This window comes from Pogoniulus pusillus, chromosome 16 (assembly GCF_015220805.1).
Source record: "Pogoniulus pusillus isolate bPogPus1 chromosome 16, bPogPus1.pri, whole genome shotgun sequence".
Classification (NCBI taxonomy): domain Eukaryota; kingdom Metazoa; phylum Chordata; class Aves; order Piciformes; family Lybiidae; genus Pogoniulus; species Pogoniulus pusillus.
Genome location: NC_087279.1, coordinates 14,235,195 through 14,251,447, shown reverse-complemented (window position 1 = coordinate 14,251,447; position 16,253 = coordinate 14,235,195). Strand labels below are relative to the sequence as shown.

At 38.3% G+C, this 16,253-nt stretch overlaps 1 protein-coding gene across 13 annotated transcripts in view; it reads right to left on the bottom strand.

Moving 5' to 3' along the window:
* CACNA1D (calcium voltage-gated channel subunit alpha1 D) overlaps positions 1 to 16,253 on the bottom strand; it is a 178,111-nt gene that overhangs the window by 22,373 nt on the left and 139,485 nt on the right. For 7 of the 13 annotated variants that reach the window (XM_064156656.1, XM_064156668.1, XM_064156655.1 and 4 more), the window contains 9 exons: positions 11,717 to 11,755; positions 11,177 to 11,305; positions 10,435 to 10,500; positions 8,908 to 8,999; positions 7,517 to 7,676; positions 6,278 to 6,405; positions 6,067 to 6,163; positions 4,691 to 4,793; positions 3,526 to 3,627 (listed from right to left, as the gene is read on the bottom strand). In XM_064156656.1, the coding sequence (XP_064012726.1) occupies positions 3,526 to 3,627; positions 4,691 to 4,793; positions 6,067 to 6,163; positions 6,278 to 6,405; positions 7,517 to 7,676; positions 8,908 to 8,999; positions 10,435 to 10,500; positions 11,177 to 11,305; positions 11,717 to 11,755 (916 nt within the window). The remainder of the gene's footprint in view (positions 1 to 3,525; positions 3,628 to 4,690; positions 4,794 to 6,066; positions 6,164 to 6,277; positions 6,406 to 7,516; positions 7,677 to 8,907; positions 9,000 to 10,434; positions 10,501 to 11,176; positions 11,306 to 11,716; positions 11,756 to 16,253) is intronic. The other 6 variants (XM_064156663.1, XM_064156669.1, XM_064156657.1 and 3 more) reach the window with 1 other exon arrangement.

The window sequence follows — 16,253 nt, the reverse complement described above, 5'->3', positions numbered from 1 at the left end:
GCAGAAAGAATTACAATCAATTTCTTTAAAGCATCTTGGTTGGGAGATCAGTCTGTGCAGGAAATATCTTTGTGCAATAAAGAGCCTGCTCTGCCAAATACTGACATCTCTTCAAAGGTCTGAGTCCGTCCAATTGCCACCAGGATTTAGCAGGAACTCCACAGCTTAAAGAAAAGCCTGCCAGTACTCAGATTCACTCTCAGCAGTAAAAAGCTTTTTCATTTACTCCATGAATCGAATTTCTAAGTTTTTTATGAACATTTGGCCCTGATACTCATCTGTTTGGCCCTTATCTGCTCTTCAGGAGAGTAATGGTCTTTTGTATTAGGAAGAGATGTCCTATAAAACCTCTAATGTAAACTTGCCCTCCTCAGTTTAGCTGAATCCATTGGTCTATGACAGTCTTGGTCACAGTCATCAGATAAGCCTTCCCTCATCCTTTATAGTATTTCATTTCAAGTATTTGAACAGAACTTTTAAGGAAGCGATATAGCAAACAGCTCCCAGAAAGAGCAAGCACACAGAAGTGACAGATCTGCTAGAACATAGACTGCTATGGGTTGCATTTAGAGCATGTCTCGAGTCAGGCTACAACACTGCGTGACTACTGACTGTACCTGAGGTGACTGTACCTGCAAGGTCTCAGGATGCAGAAAAGAAGGGCCCTTGCTGCTGAGCCCGGACATGCATCAACTTTTTTAGAAGCATATAAGGTGGATGCATTACTGGTTTGCCAAACTGTGCATGCCAAATTCTGCATGTACAAACAGGATGCATGTGTACTTCACAGGCACAGTCAGTTGTACTGCAAACAGGCGCACACAAGAACTGAAGCCTGGCCAAGGGGAGCCATCCTTGACTTTGTCTTTTGAGTAACACGCATATAGCCAGGTATGGACAGGTACAAGGAGGCAGCTAAGCGTAACTGACCACAGAATAATCAAATCTACAGTTACAATTAGTGGCAGCAAAAGGAAATCATTTCAGTAGGAAGCTTTTGGAATAGGGCAAAAACTATTAGGCAGAATTAAATGAGCTAGCAGGTAGAGATTAGAGAGTTTAGAGACTCCTAGTGAATCTCTAGTGACTGGTGTATGTTTCTCAGGCTCCAGTCTTCACAGAGTCTTAACTCATTCAGGCATTTGGTTGACATTCTGTGCTTTCGCAGAGCAGTGTCACTTTTCTGTACTGAAAATGCTTTGTTAACTATTAACAATTTAAGTAACTTGCAGTAGTTAGTTATTTAACCGGTACCAATAATTACCTAGCTGTTAATTTCTAGCTCATCTGTTTGCAATCACAGGAAAAAAAAGCTAAACTGATTATTTTCATCATTTGCTCTGCAAATTAGCGTTCTGTTTGTGTTCTGGAGGCTGTCAGGAGCACGTGAAGGATCAAGCATTCAGTAATACCATCAAAAGTAATCCTGGAGGAAAACATTATACACTAGATGGCTCGATACTTCCACGTGCACGTGATTTTCATGTATTGAATTTGGATGCTATGATCATGTATATTGAAGTGGATGTCCTGTGTCCTAGTTGACTGCTACTATCAGCTGTCATTGGTGTCATTGTCATATGCCATTTTCTGTTGACTATTAAACATCCAACAGAAACTAAGGCATATGAATGTAAAGTAGCTATATTCCTCTTTTTTCTAGCTGGGTTACAATATTTTCAGTTTTCAGGTAAGTCACAACAAGGTCCACAGAGAAACAAACCAAACAGATAAACAAATCTGTCAAACTTAAGGACTTCCCAACATATTCTTGTTTTTACTGGGGGCTCAAGAATCCATACAGTTTCCTATCAATCGAGCAGCAATTCAGGTTCTTAGCCTTCTAGCTACACTGAAGAGCTACACTTGCAGAATAAATATTAGCAATGAATTTTAGTACAGCTGAAAATAAATATGCGGCTTATATTCAGCAATGAAATGAAACTGAACAGTGAGTTACAGTGTAAGATTAGTTTTAGGAATGTAATCTTTACAGATTGTCAGATTGATTTAGGCAGGCACAGCTCACTATTCTGAAGCATACATCTCCACTTCCACTTAAAAAAATGTAGGGGAATCAAGTTGTCAAGAGGCAACACTAATTCCATGCCACCACCCTAAAACAGAATTGCTTCAGAATATTCTGAAAGACTCACAGTTGAAAGGAACAGAGGCTGCAGAAAAAGCTCAAGCACATAGTTACAACAATAACAAAGCATTTCATCTATGCCATGCAAGCACTCAGATGTAAGGCTAAAAACAACAGAGTAGAGCACAAGAAGTTGTTTTAAATGTGCAGTATCAGTTCCCCTTGGCACGGTCAAGTTTGCTGGATTTTTGCCTTCCTCCTCACTATTATTTGGCCATCATCACACTGATAGCAAGTGGCTCCCACCAGTAACAAAACTATCTCTGCCTCCCTGGGCCATGCTGAACAGCAGTGCAGCCAGCATGCTCCTTCTCCCCCAGGGACTTAGGAGTGTCACCTTCAGAAAGGGATCAGCCTCCACCACCATCGGGGCTGGGATCTTGAGTGTGCTTCCAAACCCGAGCCTGAGCAGTCTTGAAAGCTGCTGTAACACTATGGAAGTACAGTAAGCTACCAGAAATACTGGATGATGACAAGGCATCTAGGGACTGGATGTCTAGATACACATCCTGGGTGTGGGTGACAGCACAACAGATCCTGCACCTTTAAAACTTGAAAAAGCACATATAATCCAGTCACCTAAACCTGCACCACAGCAATTTGATAAGAATGTATATATTGAAAACGGATAAATATATATAAAAGAATATATATATTTACAAAGAGAGAGATAAAAAACATCTGATGTGATTTCACAGCACGTAGGAACAACTCCTATACGTGCCTCGTAGTTCTTGCAAATGTCATGGTGGCATTCAATTTTAGATTCTTTACATGGCCCAGAATCATATCTCAGTCACACTAGCATAAATCTGAACCATTTCCATTAGCTGTTGACTATGGAACTCCTCTGGTTTAAACTAGTGCAACCGAGGTAATTCAGTCTCTTATTAATTTAGCAATAAATAAATAAATACATTTAATTGGCCATTCTCTTTTGGTTGATTTTCTTCCAGAAAGTATTCAACATATACAAGGATATAAGCTATAATGCAGTGTATGTTGTCAAGCTCAATTAGTATGAAATGTGTTGGTTTTGCTCAATGCCTTGAAATCGAACTACATTTAGTTTATGTTGCCCAATGATTTGAAATCAAGCCCAAATTTAGGCATAACAAGATTTTTTTTTTCAAGTAAGAAAATAAGCATAGCATTTTCCTCTATTTTTGATCTAAAGAAGATCTCCTTATCAGCTCTATGTGTATTACGTAGTGTTGCAGGATATAATTATCTCTACTTATTTTGTTATTATTGTTTGTGGTCCTTTAATAAGACCATCATTGCAAAAGTCAGCAATGTTAATTCTTTGGCTCCTAACAACCTAAAAAGACCAAAATGCACAGAGAACAGCATATTGCAAAGCATATCTGACTGACCGCCAGCTGGAGGAACAACTTGGTCAAGTAATTTCATGCTTGTTTTCTTCCATATTTTCTTTATAACTGCTCTAAGTTCTTCATTTGCTTGCTCTAGATTACCTGGGGTAATGAAACAGAAAAACAGAACATGGCAATTACACTCCAACCAGCTGCAAAGAACGATCCTTTGGATATTAATTAGCTGTATACAAGTGAAGACAGCACCACAGGTGATTTGTAGCAACCCTAAGCTACAAGTAGCAGATAATAATACTACAATAGCTGAAGATAAGAAAGAAAGACAGTGAACTCCTGGGGCTTTCAAATCAGTTTCTGGAGTACATCAGATGTTACCAGCAATTTACAGATCTGGAGTCTACTCTGTCACTGCTTAACTTCCACCTAAATTGTGCAGAAATTGAGAACTTGCTCTTTACAAGCCACTTCCTTCTTGATCCAAAGCTGTGCCTTCATTTGTTTAATCATAGTAATTAGTCAGTTGTACAGGCCTGACAGTTCAGGCAGCTGACTTCTGGGCAGTTTTTCATCTCTTGCAGCAATCACCTACAGACCAGTGCCTGAGGGGACTTTAACAAGTTTGTTATTGGCAGTGGTACTCAAATTCTGCTGAGAATGGCAGAAGACATGGAACAGAAAGCAGAAAAATAGGATTAAATATTTTTTAAAAATTAAAACAGAAAGAAATTCTTTAAATCACACTACTATTTTAAAAGCTCTGTCCCTTTCTGATGCAAATTACAGTAATACATTCAACCCAGTCAGAACTGGCCTTCAGACTTTCAAGCATATAAAGGCTGCACTAGTACCAGTGTGGGATTCCAGACGCCAAGTTAAGGAGAGTAAGGAGCAGCTTGGTTGGATAGAAAGGGAAACTCATTCACTCCTTGCACTACAACTCCAGTTATGTCAGTAGTATGTTTTTATCTGACCAGACAAAAGGTTAGAATAATTCCTGAGATTTCTTTGGGTCTGGCCTCACTGTCACCTTCCTTTCCTTGCAAATCATTCCTAGCAACTGTGAATATAACCCATGATCCAATAGCTAACTGAAACCAGTGAGATTAAGGCAGTCTTACTCATGGCCAACAAAATGAACACGTTGTAATTTCCTCATTGTACCTTCTGACAAGTGCAGTAAAGGCTGAACAGTTAAGAAACTTACCTTCTGTTTTAATCTTTAGAGCAGTCCTAACCAAAGCAAACAAAGTAGCATTGAACATGACAGTTCCATCGCTGTTTAATGGCATATTCATGGCCACTAACCTCTGTAAATGAGAAAGGAAAGCAAATTTTCATGTGGCTTTGTTTGGAAAAAAGCTTCTCTAATGCTTTTTTTTTCTGTAAAGCTGATGTATTCAATTAATAATACTGAATGAGAGAAAAAAATATATACCTCTGCCAATAAAGATGATTCTTCCATCCCACCTGCATGTACCAATCACCTAATATAACTTCCCCATCATATGCACACTTATACAAAAGCTAGAACTGTCCAGCAGTGTGAAAGGGACTTTCCTCTTTGGATTAGTCCATCTCTGCATTATAGTGTTCATCTTTCAGAGCAGTATCACTGACACTGTGTCTGTCAGAAGGATGCTATTTAAGCTGTCAAAATGTTTTCCTAATGTCTGACTTAGATTTTCTTCTGTTCCAGTTTAAAAGCAGTACTCAGATAGATAATTTATCTTAATGCACAGACACAGGTTTAGTTTAAGTATGCCTTGTGACATTCCATTTGAATCCAGTGTTTTATACATCCACTTACCCATTTATCAAACAGATAAAAGAAATCCAAATGATGGTGCTGCTGTAACAATCCTTTAACTAAAAGACTTGATTTTATTCCCAGTGAAATTGCTAAATTCATCATATCTGTAGTTCTGAAGTCCTCAAAGAGTGTAATAATTATTCAGCCCGTGTGCTGTTTTTCAGCTTTCATATAAAATGCAATTAATCTTCATCTAAATTACACATCATGCCTGACAAATCATACGTCACTTCATATTCTCTTTAATTTTCAGTCTTCTCACTCACTGATACATATTCTATTGCACACCCTTATTGACTTGAGATTGGTAATCATCTCCCAGGCCCCACTCTTCAATTTAATTTCTATGTGCAGCAAAATTCTCATAAATGCAACTGCAAAAATACTGTATCAAAACTTGTGAATTCAAGTAAGCTCCCATCCTCTTATCCCCAGGGCTGAAGAGAAATCAAATCACCATAAATGTTGGGATGAGGTAGGTCATATACATGGTGGTAATAGATCAGTAATAGATTTACAGACTGTACATTTTCATGTTGATACTTTGTGAAGAATGCTACATTAGTGGTAATTACCCAAACTGAGTACACTCAAAGAAATTACATTAATTCTGCTGGTTTAAGTCTTAAAAAGAAAACAAACAGGGAAACCTGAAAGTGAAAGAGACCTTGTGAACAGACAGGACTACTGTGCATGCATGACATGCATAGAGCAGAACTGAAAGAACAGATTGTGAGCAAAACCTAAAAAGAGACCAGGGTAAAACCTACCTTGCAGGCCACTCGGTGAGGGCATAATTTGCCAAAACCAAGTGGCGGCTGAATGCGTCTCAGTAACGTAACCACATCAAGATGCTTTATCCTTCCCCTAGAACAAACACACCTCAGTTACCAAACAAATATCCATTCCCACAGAAGATACTTTGCTCTGCTTTCATTGGTTTTGCCACATTAATCTCATCAGAGAGATGACCTAACTTACTTTGCTTCAGGGTCATATTCTGACCATATCCTTTTGAACTCATCCAAATGATGGGGACCCAGAATAGACCAGTCGCGCGTCAAATAATCAAAGTTATCCATAATGACAGCCACAAACAAGTTTATAATCTAAAAAAAAGTAATTAAGGAAAATAATTGCTTTAGTTATTTTGCATTTTTCAACCTTAAATAAAGAGAAAACATTTACAAGCTATTAATAGGATTCAGTGTCATGATGGTAAGACTTCTGCATGCTTTGTTGACACAGAAGAAGATACAGAACAGCAAAATGTGTGTGTTTACAGTAGTTCACAGAATTATGTTCAACCACTCTCCTTTTGCAAGGGGAACAGTACTGTGAATAGAACAAACCAGCTTAGACCAGGCACCTGCAACAAGGAAAGAACATTTTTCACAGATTATTTTTGATCAAATAATCCATTATGCTATGGATTAAGAAGTAAGGTTATTGTTTGCATCTCTTGAGATACATTTTGAGCGCACTTGTAGAGACAAATGCAAATTCTCCTAAACTTAAATAGCACAAATATCATTACTAGCAAATCAAAAGGAAATGGAATAATAACTGATGAAAACGCTGTTCACTTAGCTTTTGAGTATGCAACCAATCAGTCCTGTATACATGTAGTTAGAGGAATATCTTGCATAAGACAATTTACAGTATCACAGTATCACAGTATCACCAAGGTTGGAAGAGACCTCACAGATCATCAAGTCCAACCCTTTACCACAGTGCCCAAGGCTAGACCATGGCACCAAGTGCCACATCCAACCTTGCCTTGAACTGCCCCAGGGCCGACGACTCCACCACCTCCCCGGGCAGCCCATTCCAGTGCCCAATGACTCTCTCAGTGAAGATTTAAAATCATGGGATGGATTGGTTTGGATGGAATCTTTAAAGGTCATCCAGTCCAACCCCCCTGCAATGGGCCAGGATATTGTCAACTGGATAAGGTTAGTGTTCAGCCTCACCTTGAATATTTTCAGAGGTGGAGCTTCTAATACCCCTCTCCAGCAACCTGTGCCAGTGTTTTCATCACCCTTATTTTGAAAATCAGTAGAAGATACAACATTTAGGACTGTATATAGAAAAACACAATCTTGTGAAGTATTTTGATATGGGATTTTCAACCACTCCCTGAACCCATTATGCTTTTAGTTCAGAAGAAAGTGATAACGCCAAAGACCATTTCTGTTAACAAGCACAAGCTAGACTCACCAAAAATGCACAAAGCATGTAAAAACTGATAAAATAAATGATGGCAAAATTGCTTCCACATGTGTATTCTTCCCCTGGATTATAGTCAGACTCTGGATCACAGCGTTTTCCAGGCAAACATGCCAGCATGATTTCCTGCCAGGCTTCTCCAGTTGCACACCTTTGTATGGTCACAAAGATAAATGAGACATTATTTGATGAAAATAGATTGACAACATATTCATCTGTTAAGGGCTGACAAAATGGTTGGAGCTGTAGAAGTACAAATGTGAAAACCTTCCAGAGCAGGAACAAGTTGAAAAGTACCGAGCATGTTTCAGAAAAGACAAGCACAGATCTGACAGTGCAGAGGTTTTGTAAGGCTGACGTGAAAATTTGAACCCAACACATTTGCCAGTGAAATATTTACTGCAGTAGAGCTGTGTGTGACAGTGGTGTTGTGTATGAAAACCTGCCATAAAAGTTGAAAGTATCTATGAAAGATGAATTGCCTTATGCCCTCATGGCTGAGGAAATGCTTGTCTCTAATTTCTGCCACTACGTTTTTTCATAGTTGGGTAATACCTGCACACAAACTCATGATTTCAAACGTTTCAAAGGTAATTAGACTTCTGGGGGCTGTGTTCCCTACCTTGCATCAAAGGCAAAAGCCCTAAGAAGCATAATTTGACATGATTGCATTGGCTGATCCTGTTGGACTCAGATAAAGAATAGCCTGCAAGTTGTGCCAGTAGGTAACAGTGCGCAGGTGCCAAACAGAGTTACAGAATCACAGGCAATGGAGGCTGTCATCTTTAGAGCCATTCCTGTTGCATGTCATTCCCTCTTCTTGCCCCAGGACACTTTGCAGCACTTCTCCAAAACATTCACCCTCTGAAGCTCTCTAGTGATGGAGATTCCATAATCCTCCTCCATCAAGGCTCAGCTACCTTTGCCACCAGAAGGTTTTGCCTACTTCTACTCTGGTATTTCCCTCCTGCAAGTTATACCCTCTACTTTTTGTCACCTCTTTAGCAAATGTAAAGAACAGTTTATTTATCTTTGTCACAGCCATTCACACTCTTCCAAACTGCCATGCTACTTTACAGTATGGGCACAGTCTTTTTCAGCTCTCCCAATGCTTGCACCGTGATATCAGGATTATGTTGGGGCTCTGCTTGAAGGCAATTACTCCACAAATGAGGTGTTTCACAGGGGCTGTAACGAGTTTGAGTTTAGGTCAGTATCACCCTGCCAGCCAATGGACACACTGCATACAGCCACAAAGTCTGTGTTCTTGTTATGCTACACTGATTCTACACATTTTGAACAAATCCACGGAACAAAAGCTACAGACATTTCTCACAGATTGATGAAATGGGGGGCATTAAGGAAGAGTTAAGCTTACTCACCTGAAGAGAAGCAGCACAGCTTGGGGGAAGGTCTGAAAATTGTTGTTTCTGTTTATTTGATTGTTGTCCCTCATGGCCACTTTTCCAAACACCTACAATGAAACAGGGATTTGAGTTTAATCCTAGTGACCTCTACTGTCAGAAAGACATGTAGGCCTTGCAACTGGCTCTTGCTTCAGCATGTATGAAAACCACTTTCACAAATACACTTTCTTTGCTCTCTTTAGATTTCCATTGATAATTATGTAAATGAAGTAAATTTATCACATGTACAAGATAATCTTTAATCATTCGTTTGGGCATTAATAAACCATTATAGTACTAACAGATATTTCTGATTTCAGGTGAGAAAATACTTGGTTTTAACTAGGATGTAGACTCTTTTATTGATATTAAAGGTCTACTGTGCTAAATGCTGCACATACTAAGAAAGAACAGTTTCCTGAAAACCTCAAATTTAAATAGAGAAAAAAAAGATGCAAAAGTGGAAGCCTAAGACAGACAGTCTGAGCATCTCAGACAGAGATATAAATGAGTTCTGTATACACACTGCTGGACTGTAAGGACATTAAGTTGCTTTTGGACAAACAATGAAGAGAAAGATCAGGAAACAAAATAGGTCTACACAGCATATTTCTTCTCATCCCACTAAACTAGGCTTCTGTTAGTGTTGACTTGAATGTTACAACTCTGAGAAGTTTTATACAAGCAGCCCAACTTCTGGATTTGCCTGAGAAGTATGACTCAATGACCACTGGCACCAAGTCTCGCATGTGGCAGAGAGACTACCTTGCAACTCAAACCACACTCCCCATCACAGCTCCGTGCTCAGCACCTTTTCCTGCCGTCTGTCAAGCCCCATCCCAAGCAGCTATCCTACCCTCTCTTAGGAAGTGGCCCAGTAGTATCTATTTTAGGAACAGTTTCCTGACAGGGTTCTAACTATCTTCAGTTATTAAGACTGGAGAACCAGTTCTGCAGGTGGAATGAAGTGGTACCTTCACCACATCAGCACAGTTTTACTTTTTAATTGACCAAAATCTCTTTTGTGCTTGTATGTCTCATATCTATAACTTACTCAGGATTCACCTCAGGCTCAGCTGTGCCTAAATCTTTAGCCAGTTTCTTTTTCCTAGTTCTATTTGTACAACAAAAAGTTTAGGTAAGTAAATAAATAAATGAGCTGGAGCTTTCACGTCCAATTCCCAAAAAGAGTCTTCAGCAACAAAAAAAAACATGCTTTCATACAGCCATGCATACTAATAAACTTCACAGTACATGGAAGAGGAGTAGCTCTTTTTCAGCAGAGATACTATAAACTCACCCCAAGCTCTTCTACTATATCATTCTGGATTCCCTGACTGTCAAAGTTATATCTGAAAAAGGGTTTCCAAATTACTCTGAAAGCTCCACTTTATACATAGCACCACTATATCAAAGGAACGTTTCAATAAGCACCTGAGCCAGCAAGTCTCAGAGTGGCAAACACTGTAGTTCTGTATAATGATAGAAGAATTCTATAATTACCTGCATTCCAATGACAGCATAAATGAAGAACAGCATGGCTATCAGAAGGGCAACATAAGGCAGAGCCTAGAAACGGGACAGGCGCATTGTCTTTTAATGATTTCACACCATCATTTCAATTCCTAGTCACAGAAATACTTTATCTGTACAACAGAGGCTTTCCTGAGATTTTTCTTCCTATGTGTGTACTTAAAATGTTATTACCTGTCACTTTTAATATTCTGCCTCATACACTGAACACAAACTTCATTAATATTTTATATTATTTCTGCCAGTAATCCAGGGGGAAGAATCATCTTTGGCAGCTTTTAATTTTATTTTCATTACAGATTCTGACAATACAGAAATCCTTCTATACAGCTAGAGAGTTCCATTAACTTCACATTCATCAGTTTTCAAAAGCAAGGATGCAAACTTCTGCTTGTTACACTTGTACCATCAATTCCTGTTTTACATTCATCTAATAAAAAGTGTCCAAGCTATCCACTGAAACGTATCCTTTCTTTTTAATGAAGTATTGTAAAAATCTCATGGTAAAAGCTAATAATAAATGACAAAGAATGACCTTTGGACTCACTGAAGTAACTGGTGACATTTATTTTGTCACTGATATGCAAAGATATTTAAATAAGTCATTGTAGATATCAAGAAATGGGTTTTCTTCTCTGCAAGTTATTGCTCCATAGAATTTGGTGTATAAATGATTGCAGTTCTAAAGCAAGTTTAAATAGATTTTGCTAACCTGAAACGACTTAATAAACGTCCATAGTAAAGTTCTGATTCCTTCTCCTCTGCTAAGCAGCTTCACCAACCTCATCACCCGGAACAGACGGAAAAAAGTGATGGAGATTCTAGCGCTGTCTTCAGAGTTCTGAAGAGCATCATGAAGAAGTCAAACCAAATACAAATTCAAACATGCAACACTTCCAGAAAAACAACATCAAATGCAAAGGTGGAAGAGGTAAGATTTGAAAATGTATCTTGAGAGCCTTCTCACCTTGATAAGCATGATATGAAAGGAAAAAGTACATGCTAAAAACACAGGACCTGCAGAAATGCGTCACATATCACATGCATTTCCAAGTTTCTGGTTTGTTAATAAGGATCATACTGGGTTTGTTTGTAGTAGACTTCAGTAGGACATTGACAATGAATGCAAACCACTGCATAACACCTTTGTAGTAAGACAGTTATGAAAATACAGAAAAAAATCGGTGGAAAATAGACATGGTAAAAAAGAAACTCAGAGGTAAAACCATTGGGGCCAGTTTACTAGTCTTACCCCAGACTCATCAGTTGTGACTGTTTCAGTTGGCTTTGGCTTAAAAAAATTAAGAACATTAAATATTAAAATCAAATAAGTGATCCAAAAAATCAGCTTAACCATAAACAGAAAGGATGACATATTTCATTTCTACATGTAAAGAAACACCTTTCAACTCAATATACTTTCTCAACAAAACATTTATATCTCTCTTGAAACCTTCCCTTTAGCATTTCATGTTGGCTGACTGAACACCTTGTTGGCTGACTCACAGTGAAGTATACCACTAGTATAAAATGTGTTTAAAAGAGTCAGTGGAAAGTAAATGCTCCTGTAAACCAAACCAAATCAGCCAGTGACTTCTACAGTTGTACAAAACTGTAGCAGTAAGCCTAAGTACAACTCAAGAACAAGCTTTGGGGTCACACCAGCCTTTGAAGGTCCCTTTTCTGCTGTGCTCTTTTTGAAGATTTATTACTCAACTGCTGAAATCTAACCACATTCAATTAATTGTGTTTTATATCACATCCTGAGCTCCTTTCAAGTAACTCGCTTGAGTTAATTCAGTGGTGAACACTGGACTTTGCAGTGCTGAATATGAACAGATTTTCACTCTGCCAAAGTGACAGACAAATTTTTTTGGCAGAGTACCACAAAGGCTAATGCTCAATAGAGGTGTGAATGAGTAGGTGACACCTGTATGCTCTGACCAACCACAAAGTACTCATATACCTGACATTGTGTAACAGGACCAGGCATGGAGAAAGGGCTTTGGGATCTGATTTACCCTTTGGAACATATCTGTACAACTCTTGGGAGCTACAGGCTTCTTGCCCACAGAGCCAAACCCTATGTCTTGTGAAAAAGAAACTCCTCCCTTTGTGATGTTTCTGTCTGTATCTGTCCTTGAAGAAACTATCTTGGTAGCCTAAATGGTCAGACACATAGCAAACCAGGTAGTAAAGCTTAAGGACCAGCTTGTGCACTGCCCAGCAGCTTCTTCCAAACTTGAATGGAAGCATCTTTTTAAAAACATTTTTAAGATGAGAACAAACTGGCTTATGGATGTTAGATCCAAGTGATGGGTTTTACTCTCTTGCCTAAAACACCCTCCATTTAAAGGGGCACCTTTCAACAATCATTGTCACATAGAGAGGCAATAACCATGATCCCTCCTCAGTGCTGCTTCCAACACGTTGTGGATGAATCAGACCCACTCTCAATGCCTGAGACTAAAAATGCACTGACTAAAATCTCAGTATTGCTGTTACCCAAGATGAAATTTAGGAAAAAGGAAAGGAAAAGAGGAGCTGATTCTGCTGAGGATAGTGGCAGCATATCATATAAGCAGTATGGCAAAATATATTAAGGTATCACAAGGGGAAAACAAGGTAAAAATAACTGTTTGTTCAACTGTGTGCCATCTATGTGTACCTTACTTGCCTGTCAGGAGATCAGTATTTTGTGACAAACAGAGAGTTTTACAGCTATTTAAGGGATTACCACTAAACTGATGCATTACTGTTAACCAGAACCCAGATCTCCTCATTAGACCTCAGTAAGCAGAGTAAAATCAGCTCTAACATCCAAGCTTAGTAAAGGTTAAGTTAGGTAACAAAATGCACAAAAATTACACTGTCAACAAAGGACAGCTGCAGCAATAGAAACTCTCTGCGTATTTTAACATTTTAAAATCAACCCATCAAAATATAGAGTAAGGAAAAGATTTATAATCACAAGCATAGTAAATGAAAAGTATCACAAACCATGCAAACAGTCTTGCAGAGATGTCTACCTGTATCAACCACTAGTGCACACACACCAACATTGCTATAAACTTTTTGATACAGAAGAAAGTTCCTTTTTCTCAGAAACTTTTAAAGAAAGAATTTCATTGCACCTTCTGCAGGCAAAGCCTGAATTTTCATATTAATCTCTGGTAACTGACTCATGCTGAGCTTAACATTGTCTTAATCAGTGAGCAAATAACTAGCACTCACTATTTTGTATCATCAAAAATTAAACAGAAGTATTTGATAGATACAGAAACAGACAGAACTACAGGGTTATCACAAACTGATGCTAAAAAGATGAAGTAAAATACTGGTGTTTGCATTTGGAAATTTTTTCCCCTGCTAACTTTTATAGGAAAAGGATTGGAGCCCAAATAAGATACAAAGATAATTAGGATAGTCCTATCTAATGGGATAGATAAGAACACATCTTTATTTAATTGCTTTCCAAAAGAAAGAATTATGATTTTCTATGAAAAAACTCTCACAAAAGGAAAAAAAAAATCAGTAAAAAAACTTCTCTACATAAAATTATCTTAGTAATTAATTCTCACTCTTGAAAAGGCAGTCTGAGATCAGAGTACTAAAACTATGTGAGCAGTTCCAGTGCAGGTGCATTGAAATAATGAATGTAAAAGCCCTCCACTTTTCTTATCTGAATGTGTTTGTGTTTGCCCTGCACTATGTAGTGCACAATCCCCCCCTCAGCTTCTTCGGACAATGGAGCACAAACTGCCTGCTTCTGATGGCTGACTTGCTGCTGCTGAGAGGTGTTAGGATGGCATATGCAAGAGATCATGCACACTGGAAAGAGTAGGCCAGGAACAAAAAAGGAAAATACCCTGTGCACAGAAAGTGAATTCTACAAAATTATCAACTCCTGCCCATGACTCTTTTGGGTACTCATATTTTAAAGTGTGTGTATCTAATTTTTTAACCTTCCTTCACCTTTCCCTCTCATAATGGAGCAGCTTGGTTTATATTATTATGATGAACCTAATACAGTTCTGCACAGCAAATTAAATACTGTTCATACTTATTTGTAACATAAATGCTCATGAAGTCATACTAAGATCTGGGAAACTAAGGTAAAGATACGACAATTTTCAGCAACAATAACACACAGAGTGATAGTAACAGATGATGTCTGCTTCCTACAGAAGACAACAAAACATAGTCTACTAAACATCATCTTATTTGCAACTTCATTACTTGACACATACACATGATGTATGGCACATTCTGTATATGTAGGTAAGGTATTGGAATAGACTTGACAAGGGGAGGGAAGCAGAGCAGAGAGTGTCTCTTTGGATGATGGTTGTTGACAAGAATGAAATGAGACTAATTAATGTGATCAGGAAATCTACCTACAACCTGCAGGCTCTTTCCTCTGACCTTCCACCAATGCTACTCATGTCCCAACTCCTTGGGCACTGGCTTGTCATTATGATTTTTTTGTCCCATGTGGGACTATGGGATTCTTAAGACAACAGATGTCTTTCTGGGATCACAGCTAGCAGTCTGATAAAGGGCACATCTAGAACAAATGAACAGCTTCTGCTGTCACTGCACTTCATAATGATGCCATTTTAAGCCAATTCCTAAATACACTGAATAGGCAGGAACATAGGGCTTTTCTTTTTTCTTAATCAGAGAGTAACTCAGCAGCTCTCTTCCCCAAATAAACCCAACTCTCAAGAAAGACTAGCCAACAATAAAGCAAACTCTGTGACCCACTGATTAAAATGTTTGCTACCTGTGACCTATTTCAGCCAAGTATTTCTAACTGCTTAGAAAAAACCAGCACATTTCCTAAACAAAAGCTCCTCATTACACTTCACTCTTCATGTTGCAACAAAAGTTCAAAATAAACATCCTAACTGAAAATAGTACCAGTGTCAAAACTGTGAACAGTGTGAAACAGATAGCATCTTGCATTGGAAGCAAACTCCTTGTGTGTTTAAGAGAAAATAAACACAGTGAAAACCAGTGGGTGTTAGTACACAGTGATGGTCAAATGCTGCCTTTTTTGTAACAGATTGTGCCAAAGAATATGAGAGTATGGCCAAAGAATTGAACACATAATGATGATGTAGTCATTATTACAAATACAGAAGGCAATATCTGAATGACAAATATATATGTCAACAGTAACACGTACAGGAAAGCACTGAGGTTGCTGAAGTATCCAAAGTAAAGTGTACGTGCCTCTATGTGTGTGTGCATACATATACAATTTGTTCCAAGAATGATTAATGGGATTCAAATGTACTAACAAGTAATTTCCTTAATAGAATTCCTTGATCGACCAGAACCAAATGCCCACGTACATAATTTAGATCACCTTTTCCCTTGTAAAAGATGTATTTCAAACTAAGTTCATAACTAAGATCTTGGTGGCATAGGGTATTATTATTATGACTAATATTCAGTTGTGCACTTAAGTAACTAAAATATTAGCACTTCTGTGAAAGCAGCTCCAAGGTGTACTTCTATTTCCAAACTGAATGCTGCAACTCGGTGTAGGTTTCCTGTTGCAACATGACTTCATACTGATGAAAGCAAAGCCATACGAGAGTGTATTTTTCTGACCCATTCTTCAGCATAAAGAGATACACTTGTAAAAGTCTACAAAATGCATTACCAGTATTCAAAAAACACCAGTTACTAGCAAGAAAATCTAAGTTCTGACATAGGATGCTGATGCGTAAAGTGGGATTCAAACTGAACTGCAGCCCTTTGGTTCTACAATGGAATCC